This window comes from Abramis brama, assembly GCF_963993115.1.
Source record: "Abramis brama genome assembly, chromosome: 15".
NCBI lineage: Eukaryota > Metazoa > Chordata > Actinopteri > Cypriniformes > Leuciscidae > Abramis > Abramis brama.
Genome location: NC_139977.1, coordinates 12,901,107 through 12,917,445, shown reverse-complemented (window position 1 = coordinate 12,917,445; position 16,339 = coordinate 12,901,107). Strand labels below are relative to the sequence as shown.

At 37.1% G+C, this 16,339-nt stretch overlaps 1 protein-coding gene across 1 annotated transcript; it reads right to left on the bottom strand.

Moving 5' to 3' along the window:
• Nucleotides 1-1,519: 1,519 nt before the first annotated feature.
• On the bottom strand, nt 1,520-15,221 carry limk1b (LIM domain kinase 1b). The gene is made up of 15 exons (XM_084137413.1): nt 14,976-15,221; nt 9,002-9,140; nt 7,904-8,013; nt 7,621-7,788; nt 7,418-7,523; nt 7,138-7,322; nt 5,285-5,474; nt 4,612-4,698; nt 4,402-4,533; nt 4,221-4,280; nt 3,370-3,435; nt 3,127-3,286; nt 2,970-3,025; nt 2,722-2,879; nt 1,520-2,631 (listed from the first exon to the last, which is right to left on the bottom strand). Exons 1-15 carry the CDS (start codon nt 15,023-15,025, stop codon nt 2,448-2,450), a joined length of 1,851 nt encoding a protein of 616 aa, XP_083993539.1. The 5' UTR covers nt 15,026-15,221; the 3' UTR covers nt 1,520-2,447.
• Nucleotides 15,222-16,339: the final 1,118 nt, after the last annotated feature.

The window sequence follows — 16,339 nt, the reverse complement described above, 5'->3', positions numbered from 1 at the left end:
TGAATTATTCTTTAAGGATAGTCATGGATATAAGTAGGCTATTGTGCTTTTGCTCCCTTCACGTGCTATCGGAATTATCGTAAACTAGCTTCCTACTTAATGAATGAATAGAATGAGGCATTTATATAGCGCTTTCATATGTAACCTAGCCTACTGTACACCCGGAGCACTTTACAATCATATCAGGGGGTCTCTTCTCAACCACCACCAGTGTGCAGCATACACTTGGACTAACTAGTTAAAGATAATTGAACATATATGCCCTCTCAAGTCCAAATGTAATGAGAAGAACTCGTAATCAGGACTTCAGAAGTGGGATGTAGGAAATTTCCGATAGCATGTGAAGGCAGTACTATTTAGCAGTACTATTTATACCGTTTCGCCTAAAGGAATGAGCTTGTGATGAACAAAAATTGTATATATATATATATATATATATATATATATATATATATATATATATATATATATATAATGTATATGAGCATTAATACATAGAGGCAGGAAGAAGTACTTTAGAAACCAGCCTTTATTAATTTTTAAGAGATTGGGTTTGGGGCTGGGTCCGTGGGACTGTTTCTGGGGGACGAGTCCGAGGGGAGAACAGGAGACAATGGTAAGAACGCAGAAGACAAAAGGTAGGCAAAATAAAAAGTGAATCCCCAGAAACAGTCCCACGGACCCAGCCCCAAACCCCATCTCTGCAATAATAATTAATAAAGGCTGGTTTAAAGTATCTTCCTGCCTCTATGTATTAATGCTCATGTCAATGGGTTCCATTCAGACCTTAACATTAAGTATTTTACTGTTAACGTTATGTGTCAACAAGATTCAACAAGACATTTTCACCTGGCTATACCCAGTGTTTACGTTAGATCTGTTGTGGTATTTATGCAAATTAGCACATACGTAATTAGATTATGCACCGTTTGTCCATGTTAACAAACAATTTAAAAAAAACTTGTAATACAATTTTTGTTTGTCTTGATGTAAGTAATCAACTCAGTAATTTTCATGGCGATATCTAAAGGTTAAAAATTTTACCCTATTCACGTAAGAAAAAGAATGAATAGGCGTATGTATAACTTAGGCCTTGGGTAGCTGCTATACGTTATTTGGGTCTTTTTCGAAACTTTCCCCTAATGGGATTCTTCGGGACTTTTTTTTCCTTACTCAGAACATATTGAGGATACAAAATCAGTTGAGTTTACTTCTGTTGCAATTTGTTCAAGGTTGACCCCAATTTTGGCTTAAAATGACTGGACTATATGGTTAGTGCAGCAAAACCATGTTAATTGTCGTAGGGTCCCGTCAACCAACTTAACTCGTTACAAATTAACGTTACAGTTCAAAACAACATAATAGTTTATCGGCTGTAAAATGTCCGACAGACAGTGGTAAATGTGTAAAATAATTGTAGATTTATGAAATAATTGTATTATTTCCTACTTGTAAAGGATCCTACTTGCATCTGTTTCGTTGACTGAAATGAACCGTTAAACCGTCGACTCAAACGAAATCAAATGAAAACATGAAATTTATTCGTTCCGTCATGGACTTTCACAGTTTCTGACACGTGTAACACAATTAGGCATAGCTACATAAATGAAAAAAAAAATTATAAATTAAAATGAGATGTACAATCGTACTTAGAAACATAAACAAAAAGACAATTAAAGTAGATAACAGATCCTTGTGCTAATTTTTATAAAATATTTTTTTTTATCTTAAATTTATAATACTGTTCTCAAAAAACAATCTAGCACCTTTGTGTCTGAGATCAAATTATTGCAGCAGATTGTACAACCAATAGCTTGTAAAACATACCGGTATGCAGTGACCCCAATATTTGGAGACTTAAAGTCCCCCTGTGGTGAAAATCAAGGTTTTAATATTATGTATGTCTATCAGTCTATGTGGTGGTTTTATTAATGTGCTTTAAGACAAACCATGTGTAAACTCATAAGTCAGCACCATTGCTGAGTATTTTCTCCTTAAATCTGCAGTGAACCAAAGACAGTCTCAAAAATGCGGTTTGAAATTGCTGGTGTTTCTGACATCACAAACTACCTTGCAATCATCGTCAACAAATGGATCTCCGATAAACATGTCATTTTGGTGATCTACTGATTGATGATTGACTACAGGGGGACTTTAAAATGTACGAATATCTTTGCATTACATAAGAAAACATAATATCAAATGACATTTATTCTAATTAATTATTATACCACAAACATATCAAGCAAAACATTTCACAAAAATAAGTTTTAAATCATAAAACAATAGATATTCTTTTCAAAATTAAGACAAAACGAGTAAAAGGCATTGCAAAAAAAATGGCTCATAAAAGTGAATTCACTGAGAGAAGCATATAATGGCATTCATATTTAAGTGGGGTCACTGTAATGAAAATACTGTTGTCTGCTATATAAGCATGCCAAGCCTCAGCTTCGGCCTAACGCTGAGTTGTCCATTTGTTTCGAAGGAATCCCATAAGTTTGTTTTGGCTGGCTGTGGTTCTCCCAAAATGCTTGGCGGATCTTATCCACTTCCGACATCAGAGGAAGTCTCATCTCCAAGTGCATAATGAGGTTCTCCAGCCACTCCTCTAATTTGGCAAAAATGGGACTATAGAAAAGAATACGAAAAAAATGCCATGTTTCAGCAAATAAAATGTAGTTTGTATTAGGGTTATGCAGATTAGTAACTGACAATCACCGTTTTTCAGCCTCCAAGGCACAACACAGAACTGCAATGGGAAAGAAAGCTTCAGGACATTCTTTGAACCAGAAGCGCTCCAGGAATTCATCCACATTCAATCCAAACTCCTGCGTACGAGGGAGGTAATCCGGATCAGCATATACTCTTCCGATAATCTGTTATGGGAAATATACATATATTTTCAGTTAAAGGCCAATTTTTCAAATCAAAATGACGACTAAAAGTAGGGAAATATATAAGTCTACCTCACAAAGCACAATCCCGAATGAGAAAATGTCAACGTTTTCATCGTAGACTTTTCCTGCAGGTAAGAAATACTATTTAGTATGTACAAAAAAAGTCACAATTAAATGGAGTCATTTCTACCCTGTCGATCTTATTACTTTGATAGCTGATTCATACCGTGGATCATTTCTGGTGCCATCCAGTAGGGGTTCCCCACCACCGTATACCGCTTTTTACGACAAAGCTTGTTCAATTTGGACATTAGTCCAGGAGAGGACGTCTTCTCTTCCTTCACAAGCTGGGCCAAACCAAAGTCGGCAACAACCACTGTCTGGTTCTGTGAGGAAAACTAGTACTGTCACACAATTCAGTTAGTTTAAAGACATGCTCCAGTTTATGAGTATTGACATGTACTCTGACCTTTCGAACAAAGCAGTTGTGCGAGTTCAGATCCCGATGGATGATATTCATTGAATGTAGGTAAGCCTTTATTGGACAGAGAGAACAAATTAATGTATAGACATACATTATATGTATTTATACCATGGTCTGGGTGAATACTCGATTCTGATTGGCTGTAGGGTGGCCATTAAAAAGTGATAGAGGACACCTAGTAAAGGAGTTCTGGTGAAACTGACTGTTTACCGTTCGAAATTAATAAATAAATGCGCTGCTACATCAGCTGTGAGTAACCATAGCAACAGGCAGTAAACTGAAGGGTTCTACTAGCTGAGCGGACTATAAATATCTCCGGTTGCTAAATAAACCGTCAGGCGTAACCAGGGAAACCAAGTTATTGTTTGTAAAAACTTTAGATTTCGATTGTAAAACTAATTAAAATATAAACTAATGTTTTAAAAATGTGTTATTTGGCAAGTGACCATGGTATAAGCGGGTTAATGCCCTTCGAGGTGTCCATTGTCAGGTATTAATGGACCTCCGCTGCGCGTCGGACGGTTCACGCCTCATCGTCGTCCATTAATACCTGACAATGGACACCTCGTCGGGCATTAACCCTTACAGATATGGCAAAACAGCTTTCATATTTGGATGCTAACTAAACTTTAGCTTCAGATTTGTATTCCCAGTCAAGACATGTCTTTACATTAAAGAAATAAGGCATAGGGCACAAGATAGAAGTAATGCCACAGAAAGATTTCTTTTCATGCATTGTTGGATAGGAATGTACTGCTTGTACATTTAAAACTCAATGTTTTCTTCACATTTGATCTCTACTATTCTCCAAACACTCATCGCTCTTCATTACGTACCATTCCAGCGGCAATGTCCTTGGCATAGCTCACTCTAAGTTTCCAAGGGTGATCCCAGTCCTAAATTATGACACATAAATGAGTTTACTCACTCAGAACCACAAGAAAATGCTTTTTGCCAAGTAACATATGGACTTCATGCAAAGAAAGTATATCCAGGAAAGACAAAAACAGATCAAACCATCTTCTGGATGGTGTCCCTCAGCGTTCCTCCTTGCACATACTCAGAGATCAGGTTCAGCCGTTTGTCTTTGTAGAGAATGCCGATGAATTTTAAGACATTAGGATGTTCCAGGCATCTCATTACTTTGACCTGGAGCCAAGTAAGTTTTTATTAGAAAACAATCAATTTGCTGCTTAGCTGTCTGAGAAAGTAAGAACTACAACAAACCTCTTTCAGGAATGTCTTCTGAGTCTCATCATCAAACTGAAGAAGTTCCTTAATCACCATGACCTCGCCTGTTTCCAAATGTGTCACCTGACAACCCAAAGGAAGCAGTTTTTTGTAATCTGGTAATAGTTTGTGATCTCAAATGTATTATAGTCCAGTCATTTTATGAAAAAAAGGTTGAACAAATTGCAACAGAAGCAAACTCAACTGATTTTGTATCCTCAATATGTTCTGAGTAAGAAAAAAAAAAGTCCCGAAGAATCCCATTAGGGGAAAGTTTCGAAAAAGACCCAAATATACCCAAGGCCTATTCATTCTTTTTCTTAGTTGAATTGGGTAAAAATTTTAACCTTTAGATATCACCATGAAAATTACTGAGTTGATTACTTACATCAAGACAAACAAAAATTGTATTACAAGTTTTTTTAAATTGTTTGTTAACATGGACAAACGGTGCATAATCTAATTATGTATGTGCTAATTTGCATAAATACCACAACAGATCTAAACATTAGGTCTAGCCAGGTGAAAATGTCTTGTTGAATCTTGTTGACACATAACAGTAAAAAAAAATCAGTTGAGTTTGCTTCTGTTGCAATTTGTTCAGGTTGACCCCCATTTTGGCTTAAAATGACTGGACTATTAGTCAGCCCAGCCAGATTCATTGCTTTACCTTTATGGCTTGTCCAAAACAGCCTTTTCCCAAAACCTCACCATATATTAGGTCGGAGGGTCGGAAAATACGTTGTGTTTTGTCCAAAGCGTCAAAACGCAGAGACTCTGATCGATTAATGTCTCTTCTATGGGAAAGAAGTGCGGCGTGACGTTGCGAGCATGGTGCTTTATCAATGCTGCAGCTGCGCCTGCAGAGCCAGACAAAGAAATTAACAATGTTAGTAAGCGCATGACAAAAATATGAACTTTTTTAATCATATCTTTTCATATTAATCAAAAAATGTTTTGATACTAAACTAGGATTTTGATCTTCATAGGGAGAATTCCTATGGGAAATATATAGCAGTCAAAACCTGTATGGTGGGTTTTTAAAAGCAGGGAATTTAAAATAGCTGAACTTTTTATGCAAATACAGAGGGACGTATTTGTATACAGCATTACAAAAGCTTACTGATTTTTTAATCAAATAACATTTACATTTTCTTATTTTTAGTCCTGTTATCCAGCAAAAATCTCTAAACACCCTTTACAAATAGCCTACATGAAAAGCAAAAATACTTTAAAGGGATAGTTAATCCAAAAACTCATGTCATTCCAAACCCCAATTTTTATATTTGAATGAAACCTGAGTTTTCTGTCCTTTCATTTAAATTCCAGGTAATCAAAACTTAGAAGATCTAAAAAAACATTGGTTTAATGCAAGTCTTGTGAAGAGATATGATAGCTTTATATGATGAACAGTTACATTCAGGATTTTATTTACATCCAAACAATAAGCGACACACATACATCACATATGGGAAACACAGAAGCTCAAACGTGTGTGTGTGTGTGTGTGTGTGTGTGTGTGTGATGCACAAGAACCAATAAGGTTTTCTAGTGCTTGATGCATGCATGAGCTTCCATGTTTACCATATGTGATGTGCTTTGGTGAACGCACAACATGCTCCTGGATCAACATCTTTGTTGATCCTGACCTGGAACGATTTTTCAATCAACCAATCAGATTTGAGGGACAAGTTTACAGTTAAAGTTTAGGCTTACAATCAGGGTTAGGTGCTTCTATATCAGTGTTATTCACCTATAATTTCCATCTGATTTTAGAGATAACTTATGGGTTGGGTTAGTTTTAGGGGTTTTAGTTTTAGTTTTATGGTTAGGACAAAATTTTCAGATGGGAATGTTGTTCCAGTATGAATAAAATATGTTGACCCAGGAACAAAATCATGGTGACTAATGTACTTTATGCATGTGTTTTTATATGTGAATAAAAGCCTAAATTTAACTGTTCATTACATAAAGTGAATGTATCTCTTCAAAAGACTTGAATTGAAATATGAATTTATTTTACATCATCTTTATGACCTTTTTTGTATCTTCTTAGTTTTGGTTAACAGGACTTTTAATAGATGGACAGACACCTCTCAGGTTTCACTGAAAATATCTTAATATGTGTTTGGATGATTAACCAAACTCTTATGGGTTTGGAATGACAAGAGTGCGAGTAAATCATGGCTGATTTGTTAGTTTTTGGGTATCTATCCCTTTAAGATATTGAGAGTTGTTTTCAGAGAATGTATCATGAATTAATACATTATTTGTGCTCCACTGGCAATTTTCTTCTTGTTTTAAGTGTAATTTTAAAAAAATGTAAATAACAAAAATGATCACTGGGGGAAAAAACTTAATTCAGGATGCATTATCTGAAAATCAGCCTATTTTGCTTCTCAAAAAAATTATTTTGCTTAGATGTTTAGATATTTTTACCTGAAAGCAGGAAAAAACTTATTAGAAAACACTTTTAGTATCACATGTAAAAAAAAAAAAATCTGATAGAACCATAATTCGTACAGAATATTTGTGGATCGAGAGCTTATTCGTCTGCTGCTGGGAAGGGAAAATAAACCTAGTTTTCCAGGCTTGTCCAGTTCTTCTCCCAGCAGGCCAGATAGGTCCTCCTGTTTTGTGAGGTTTTTAGGGTCATGTTCAATCGTGATTTGTAGCCAGTGCTCTGTGTCATGAATCACCAGATCTATCTGTTAAAAATGAAGAGATAAAAGGAAAAATGCTGAAATGAAATGCGTCATGCAGATTATCTGTATTATTGTCTTATCTCAGTCACTGGACCGACCTCACTGAGTGGAATGTTCTGGACAGAGATTCCATTGATCTCAAGAATCCTATCTCCAACATGGATTAAGGGCTTAACCTCCGGGCTCAGGTTATGCAAGTCCAGCCTGTCTCACATGGGAATTTTTTTGGGAAGGAAACGATCAATATTGATTGAATATAGTCATATTTTTAGTTGTGATTGTGTCTAAAATAATGACTCACTGAGACACGGTGATCAAATGGTCTGCATCATTCTTCTCCACAGTGAAGGATAAACCTTGCCTACTTTCTGCAGAGGGAGGAAATGACATCGATGTCACTGTATGAGGAAACTGTGAACATTTTTCTGACAAATGCTGCGTCGAAACCTTCTGGTAATGACACTGTCCACTAAGAGAGGAGAAGAAAAGAGACATAGGTCATAAACCAGACAAAACGGAGGAACTTTTCCATCAAAAATCCTCACAAGATCAATGTGTAATAAAATGATTTGACAAAAACCAACCAGTATAAATTGGTATAATCCACTAGGGAGAAAGAATCGCCATCTCCAATGAATATGCCGCAGCTTTCACAGAGAAAACACTCGGGATGGTATTTATGCTTTCCAGCCACCTGCAGAGATGGAAGGAAAAGGCAAAGTCAGTCTATTGTGTTCTAGTACTCTTGTACTCAGCTGAAACAGTGAGGGACGTGTTGAGGTGGGACAGGGCGGATGACATCATTCTACAGAAGTGAAGCAAGCACAATGAAAGGAAGTGAGATTCCGGTGGGAGGGTTCACCTCGCCTGCCCTCAGGTCAAAGGAAACAGCGACAAAACACAAAAACTCTAAGCTAATCGTCTCAAGATGAGAGATCAAATTACTGTTGCCGTTCAGTGAGTGAATTGTCTTTTGATTGTGTAATCTTCTAAAAGAATGCATGCATTCCTGAATCCACTGGGTTCACGCCCGGTGATCCAGTTTGTTCTAGTAAATTCCATTGCTTTCGGGAAAACAGATTATTCACAGATGTCTTGTTAGTGTAAATACTTAGCGGCACTCAGACATGGGGATGACATACTTTCTAGGCATTAGGAGCTGATAATTATTTTCACATTAAAATTATGAATTATTTTAAGTCCATTTTAAGGGGCTCGCAACATTATAATGTAAAGTATAAAATGCTTGGTTAAAGTTTATGTTTAACAGTGTTATTCAATTATTAGTGTTTTTTAAAGATGAACTTTAATTAAACATGATTAGATGACAACAAAGGTAATCTAAATGTAAAAATAGAGGAAATGAGCATAAAATATCCAATATCAGCCAATACTAATAAACTACATTGTAAAAAATAGTTTTTTTGTGGTTGTAAACATTGGAGAATATTTTACAAGAAAATACTATTTTAGTCTCCTTCAGAATTCAATGTGTTACCTGCCATTTCTTTGTAAATACTTGTGAAATTTACAAAAAGTAAATCCTATGGCAATTTCTTTTCAGTGTATATGGTACCGATATACTGTTCATCAAATGGATTTTTACTTAACTATCAGTTCCACCTCTAATCACACATTTTTAATGTTTATGAATTTCATTATCAATGTAATACCATTCTTACCATAATGAGACCGGTGGTGATAGACTCTGAGCAGCCGTGGCACTGCTCCCCAAATCGTGAACAGTAATCTTTCTTACAGAAGAACTGTCCATCTCTTTCATAGTACCAGTGCGAAAGAACAGAATTACATTCACAACACCTAACAAAAAGAGAGAGAAAAAGAGAGAAATAACAAAAAATTATATATACATAGTTCTGTCATGACGACTCTCGAAGTGTTTGGCATGGTAATGGAAATGACAATGTTGATATATTTGGTCTTGGTGGAATAGATCTGCTGCTGCTGTTATTGCTGCTGCTGTTGTTTATTGCTGCAGCTGCAGAGCAAGTACAGGACTTGCTACTGCCAATACATACACAACACACTGTTGAGAGCAAGTAAGACATGCTGCTCCTGTACAATATAGTGCACATGAATATTACCCGTGGCAGATCTATACAGGTGGAGCTGGGGAAGGTGGAGGGTTTCTGAAAGCGCGCTGCACTGCTATAGCAAATGCTAACCAAGTATTTGAAGGTTGAGCAGCGAGCTCATTGGCTACTGATACAGCAGGAACCAATCAGCGTTGCCCTAAAGAGAATGATGTGATTGCGAAGCAGAATGAGTTGAGGACCTATTCAGACGGCCCCATCTAGAGTTTCATGCTCTTAACTCTAGAATGCATAAAGGCAGTCAAATTGACCCAGCATGCTGTGATTTTTGAAATATTTTATCAATGAAAATATCTATTTATTTGATGTTCCATGGATTCTTTAAAAAAAAAAATGTCTGCCCCTCATCAATGACTTTTCATGTTTCTTGGTCATAGGGTGCGAAACATTTTTTTTTTTTGTATCACTACTCCAAGAATGCATAAAGGGGGTCAAATTGACCCAACACAGTATTTTTGGATACATTTTTACTTATAAACTTTATGGATTACTTAAAAAAATTTGACTTGATTTTTTGAGCTAAGAATTTGTCTCAGACACCAACCTTGTGTCTAAATATGTCTCCCTACTATGTACAGTCGGTGAAAAGCAACATGTGAGATGAGTAGTAGTACCGTTTTAATAAAACAGTAGGCAAATAAAGTACCAGGATGAACTAGCCTACTATTTCTGACAAGATTCTGAAGTTTACATCCAATGGACACTTCACTATCCCATGAGGCCAGAGAGAGGAGACGTGAGTGGCAGGGAAACAACTCACATGACAATGGTAACATGGCAATGGATGTAGTAGCCTAAATTTAGATTACATTCACACATTCATGCTCGATAATATTATACTATACACATGCATATTTCTTAGAAGTCATGAATTTATTCATCAAATGTAGAACCCACTCAGACAGTATGTAATTTCAGATGTAGAGTAGAGAAAGGCCACAGGAAAGGACAGCTGAAGGCCCAAACAAAGGAAGAGGTGCAAACTCAGGAAAAAGGACAGATAGACATGTTTCTGTATCATCAATTATTTTAATTATTTCATTAAAGGTGCTCTAAGCGATGTCACACATTTTTTGTCACATACAGCAAACCTCTCCTCACCATCCGCTAGCTGCCTGACCCCTGAACACACTATAAAAAAACTCAGTCTCAAACTGGGCTAACCCGCACCACGAAACATAAACTGTTCCAGCCAATAACCGACAAGATGAATTTGGGGTGTGGTTTGGAGGGTTAGTGCGCGGATGAGGAGGAGGGAGGGTCTAGCTAGCTTCCGTTTTGTCTGACAATACTTTAAAAGTCAACAAGAAGTGACGTCACCCAACATCACTTAGAGCACCTTTAATACAACACCTATTTTTATTTTTTTATTTTTTGTGTGGAAGAAAACCATTAATTCCAAAACAGGTCATTTTGACCTGCTTTATGCATTTGTGCAAGTTTTTTGGTTCATACATTCTAGGATTAATTATTGTTAGAGTAAAGGCCCATTCACACCAAGGATGATAATATGACGATAAAGATAGCTTTAAAAATCGTTCTAAATATAAAAGAATAGCAGAGTCCACAACAACGATAATGGCACAGAGGAACGATATCTTTGGAATCTCTTTCAGAACTTTTTTTTTTCCAGCTGATGAACGATAAAAGCATTTACGGCCAGTCAGACTCATTTAAGCATCCTTCTTTAAGGAGCTTGAGCATTTAAAGCGGTAGACAACAGATCTGCTGCATGCTTATAATAAACAGAACAATATCATACCTTGGTGTGAAAGCTAATATAGTTATAGTTATCTTTCTCTGTATGAACGTGTCATAGTCATGTTTAGTTTGTTTCTCTGTCTTGTTTAGTTTAGTTTAGTTAAAGTTCTAGGCTGCGTTCCAGTCCAAAATTTTCATGCCCTTCACTCGCTAACTTCCCTCCGTCTCGTTCACTCGGATGTACGTCATTGCTTATGTTGCACGAGTGCCCACTACTGGCGGAAACTGCAATGGGCTGAATTGGAACGTCCTAAGCCCTTGATCACTTGGAATCAGCTATGGAGTTGATTTATTATTATTATTATTTTTTCCCTTTAAGAATTTGTTTAATGCAGCATCCAAATGTATATAGGTGTGTGGGGGTTGTTTTAAATAAAATAAAAAATTATAATTAATATAATAGAGTTGTTTGTTGTGGTGGTGATTAGACAAGATCTGTGGTGACGTCACAATCGTACTGCATTGTGGGAAATATAGGTGCCTGAAGTGTACATATTAAGTAGACTTGCTCCCTCGGTCAAAATCGAGGGAACGAGGGTCTGTCTGGGGCTGCGTTCCAGTCCACTTTTAGACAAGCACTTGCAAACTTCCCTAAGCACTTCCCGTCGGGGGAATCTCTGCCGCCATTTTGAAGTGCGTTCCACTTCGTGAAGTGGACGAGGGAAGTTTAGATGGGCAGACCCTCGTTCCCTCGATTTTGACAGAGGGAGCGAGTCTACTTCATATGTACACTTCAGGCACCTATATGTCCCACAATGCAGTACGATTGTGACATCACCACAGATCTCGTCTAATTACCACCACAACAAACAACTCTATGATATATTAATTATATATATTTTTTATTTAAAACAACCCAAACACACCTATATACATTTGGATGCTGCATTAAACAAATTCTTAAAGGGACATTTTTTTAAAATAATAAATCAACTCCATAGCTGATTCCAAGTGATCAAGGGCTTAGGACGTTCCAATTCAGCCCTTTGCAGTTTCCGCCAGTAGTGGGCACTCGTGCAACATAAGCAATGACGTACATCCGAGTGAACGAGACGGAGGGAAGTTAGCGAGTGAAGGGCATGACAATTTTGTGCTGCGTTCCAGTCCACTTTTAGACACGCACTTGCGAACTTCCCTAAGCACTTCCCCTCGGGGGAATCCCCACCGCCATTTTGAAGTGCGTTCCACTTCGTGAAGTGGATGAGGGAAGTTTAGATGGACAGACCCCCGTTCCCTCGATTTTGACCGAGTCTACTTCATATGTACACTTCAGGCACCTATATGTCCCACAATGCAGTACGATTGTGACGTCACCACATATCTCGTCTAATCACCACCACAACAAACAACTCTATGATATATTAATTCAATTTTTTTTAATTGAAGACAACCCAAACACCATACATTTGGATGCTGCATTAAACAAATTCTTAAAGGGAAAACAAATGTAAATAATAAATCAACTCTATAGCTGATTCCAAGTGATCAAGGGCTTAGGACGTTCCAATTCAGCCCATTGCAGTTTCCGCCAGTAGTGGGCACTCGCAATGACGTACATCCAAGTGAACGAGACGGAGGGAAGTTAGCAAGTGAAGGGCATGACAATTTTGGACTGGAACGCAGCCCATATAAACTTCCCTCGTCCACTTCACGAAGTGGAACGCACTTCAAAATGGCGGCAGGGATTCCCCCGAGGGGAAGTGCTTAGGGAAGTTTGCAAGTGTGTGTCTAAAAGTGGACTGGAACACAGCCCTAGTCATTCATTAGCTGTCATGGTTTCTAATTAGTTCACACCTGTTTCATGTTCCGTTGATTATCTTCCTCAGTGTATTTAAGCCCTCTGTTGCGTCAGTTCATTGTCATGTCTTAATGTTCTGTTGGTATGTGTATGCTATAACTCGTGTTTATTAAAAGGTCTATTTCTCATTCATTCTGCATCACACATTATCCTTTGGATTCAACTATGCTACCCCTGAAAGAACTGGCCTGAGTTGAATAAAATAAAATAAAATACTAGAGCGAATTCCAGGGGCTTTTCCTCTCTTACAACAACATCTGAGCCAGGATGCCTGTCATGTGTTCCACAGCTGGTGGTTATCTGCTCTTCCATCCTTCCATTCAATAATATTCAGCCCTTTCACGGAAACACATACGCACAAATACACTTGTGTACACACACACACACGTAAGCACACACCATGAAGTCTTAAACATAGCAAACAGAGAACAGAAAAGCAGGGGTGTAAAGTACAGTAATTGTGCTCCATTAGTATACTTAAAGCGATAGTTCACCCAAAAATGAAAATTCTGTCATCATTTGCTCACCCTCGAGTTGTTCCAAACCTGTATGAATTTCTTATGAGGAATGTGGGTAACCAAACAGTTGATGGGCCCCATTGACTTCCATAGTATGGAAGAACAAATATACTATGGAAGTCAATGGGGCCCATCAACTGTTTGGTTACCCAACTTCTTCAAAATATCTTCTTTTGTGTTCAGCAGAAGAAAAAAATTCATACAGGTTTGGTACAACATGAGGGTGAGTAAATAATGACAACATTTTCATTTTTGGGTGAACTATCCCATTAAGTATTAATTTGGAGAATTTGCGCTTTACTTGAGTGCTACTGAAACTAAGTACTTGCACATTTACTCAATTACATTTCCAAGCACAAAAATCCCTTCTTTTTTTTTTTTACCCACCTTCTGGGTACAAAGTTTTGCAGCATATTATCAATTCATTACTAAAAACTTTCTCATCTCAAATAAATAAATGGTTTCTGATTAACATCTTGTGTGAATTGTAATTGAACTGGTTTCTTTACTAAGTTTGAGAGTCTCTTCAACAGTGCATTTTAAAAGTTAAGGAAACACTTTATAATAAGGTTCCATTTGTTCATATTAGGTAACTTTATTAGTTAACATGAACTAACAATGAAAAATACTTTTAAAGCATTTATGTTAATGTTATTTACTGGACCTGAGCTAACATGAACTAACAATTAACATTGTTTTTGTATTAACTAATGTTAACAAAGATTAATAAATACTGTAACAAATGTATTCCTCAGTTAATGTTAGTTAATGCATGACCTAATTTTAAAGTTAAATACTTTTCACTTTTAATCAGGTTCTGTTAAATGTGGAAACTCTTGATTTAACTCAAATGTGCTTTGATACTTGGCAGATTTCATCCACTAGTCTACTAGTAACACTGCATTTTAACAGTTAGAATTTAGTGGAAACTAAAAACTCATTTATAATTCCTCTTTGTACAAGTTTAGCTGTCATTGTAATGAACTGCAAATTCTATCTAAAACGTAAGTTATCATTCTTCTGCGTCACTTTGTTAAAACTAGATTCTCAGAAGAGAAGTAGGAGTGGACAAAACGGGAGTGAAACAAACAAAGTCTGAATTCTTTTTATGCATTTACATAAACACAAACATAATTGTGCTTTTGTTGACTATTTCAAAGTGGACTCAACCCAGCTCACAAGACCACAACATTACAGCACATCTAAAAAATACACTAACAAAGTTTTGTATTTAAGCTCGTATTTAACGACTCCAAGAATCATGTAATCTTGTGACGATCTGAAAGAAGACTGTTGACAAAGAAGTTCCTGTTTTTGTTTTTACAAGAAATGCTCTGAGAGGCATGTAGCAACATCACTAAAACAGATGTGAGTCCATTTTGAAGAAACGAAGGAAAAGACGAGAAAAAGAAATAGACATTTCTGAGAAAACTTAAACTAGTAAACAAAACGAGTCAAGTTTTACCTGGCCTTCCCTCCTCTCCGGCAATACAGGTCCTGACAAGACTTGAGCATAGCAGCAGTGGTACAGCTCTACTAGTCCTCTTACTGACACCCGCTCATTTCAGGGGTGGAGTGAAGTGGGAGGAGAGGAAAACAGTTGCAAAACAGACTCGAAAAGTTTTTCTTTCATAATCTACATTATGCATCACTGAACTCATGAACTCTATTCTATTTCCTGCCAAGTGTCTGAAGAGACAAATCCCCTCCCACCCTCCTAACTTTAGCTCACCTTCTTCAACTGCTTTGGTCTGCAGAAATAACACTGTCGGAGGATAGTGTTACCGAGCAGTGTCACCTGCTGAACGCCATCATAAACTACATGACCGGGCAGAGACGTGCATTTAAATCATTCATGAAGAGAGGGTTTGTGTAAGTGTGTTCATGCGAGAGAAATTGTGAAAGGATCTTGCTTTGGAACTACTCGCCAAATATTTGTTTCTGGACCACTTGCATCAGGAGTGGAACCAGCGAAGCAATTTCTATTTCTCGAAAGAATGTTTGCTGTCAGAATTAAAACTGGTGTAATCTAAAATACTCTGAAAAGCTAAACTGAAACAATTATGGGAAACACTTACAATAAGGTTCTATTTGTTATAGCCTAGTTAGTTAGTAGTTAGCATTAGTTAACAGGAGCTAAAAATGCAAAACACTTCATGTTAAACCTTAGAACTTATGTTAAAGTTGTATCTGTTTTTTGAGTTAACATGAACTAAAAATGAACAGTTGCATTTTTTTTTATTAACTAACATTAACAAAGACGAATAAATACTTTAACAAATGAATTGCTCATTGTCAGTTAAAGGTATGGTAGGCGATTTGATTTATAAACACTTGTTGTTATACTGATTGAAACTCTCTTCACATCCTAAAAGCAATCAATAATATGGCCTGACTATTAAAACATGTAGGCCTACATATTCTGTGGAAGTCACAGGACCAAAAAATGTTCGTCCAATCATTGCATTAGGTCCGAATACAATGATACGATGTCCTACCTGCCTGTTAACGTGTATTTCCATACCTCTGCGCACCTGCTCACACGCCAGCGTGTTCCTTAAGGCTATGCAGAGCTGTAGACAGACAGTCACCGCCTTTTACAGTTCCTCCTGAACCAAAACAACAAGCTTATGCTGCGTTCACGCCATGTCATAACTGTAATTACTAGATGGCAACCCGTGGGATTCCACCTAAAAACCCGTGACATTCTACAGAGCTGTTCATGTCCTCAGACTCTGATTTATGTGTTTCTATGTCAACACTATCAATGCCGAAACGAATCTCCAGCAGTCAGGTGGTACAAAAGAGCTCTTAAAGTCGTTTATGTTC

Bases quoted from the DNA above. Each gene is read 5' to 3' on its own strand.
- limk1b (XM_084137413.1), bottom strand. From the start codon at position 15,025: ATGCTCAAGTCTTGTCAGGACCTGTATTGCCGGAGAGGAGGGAAGGCC. The intron at 8,014-9,001 runs GTAAGAATGGTA...CCATCTCTGCAG, and splicing joins TCACCACCGGTCTCATTATG to GTGGCTGGAAAGCATAAATA. The intron at 3,026-3,126 runs GTATGAATCAGC...TCTTACCTGCAG, and splicing joins GGCACCAGAAATGATCCACG to GAAAAGTCTACGATGAAAAC.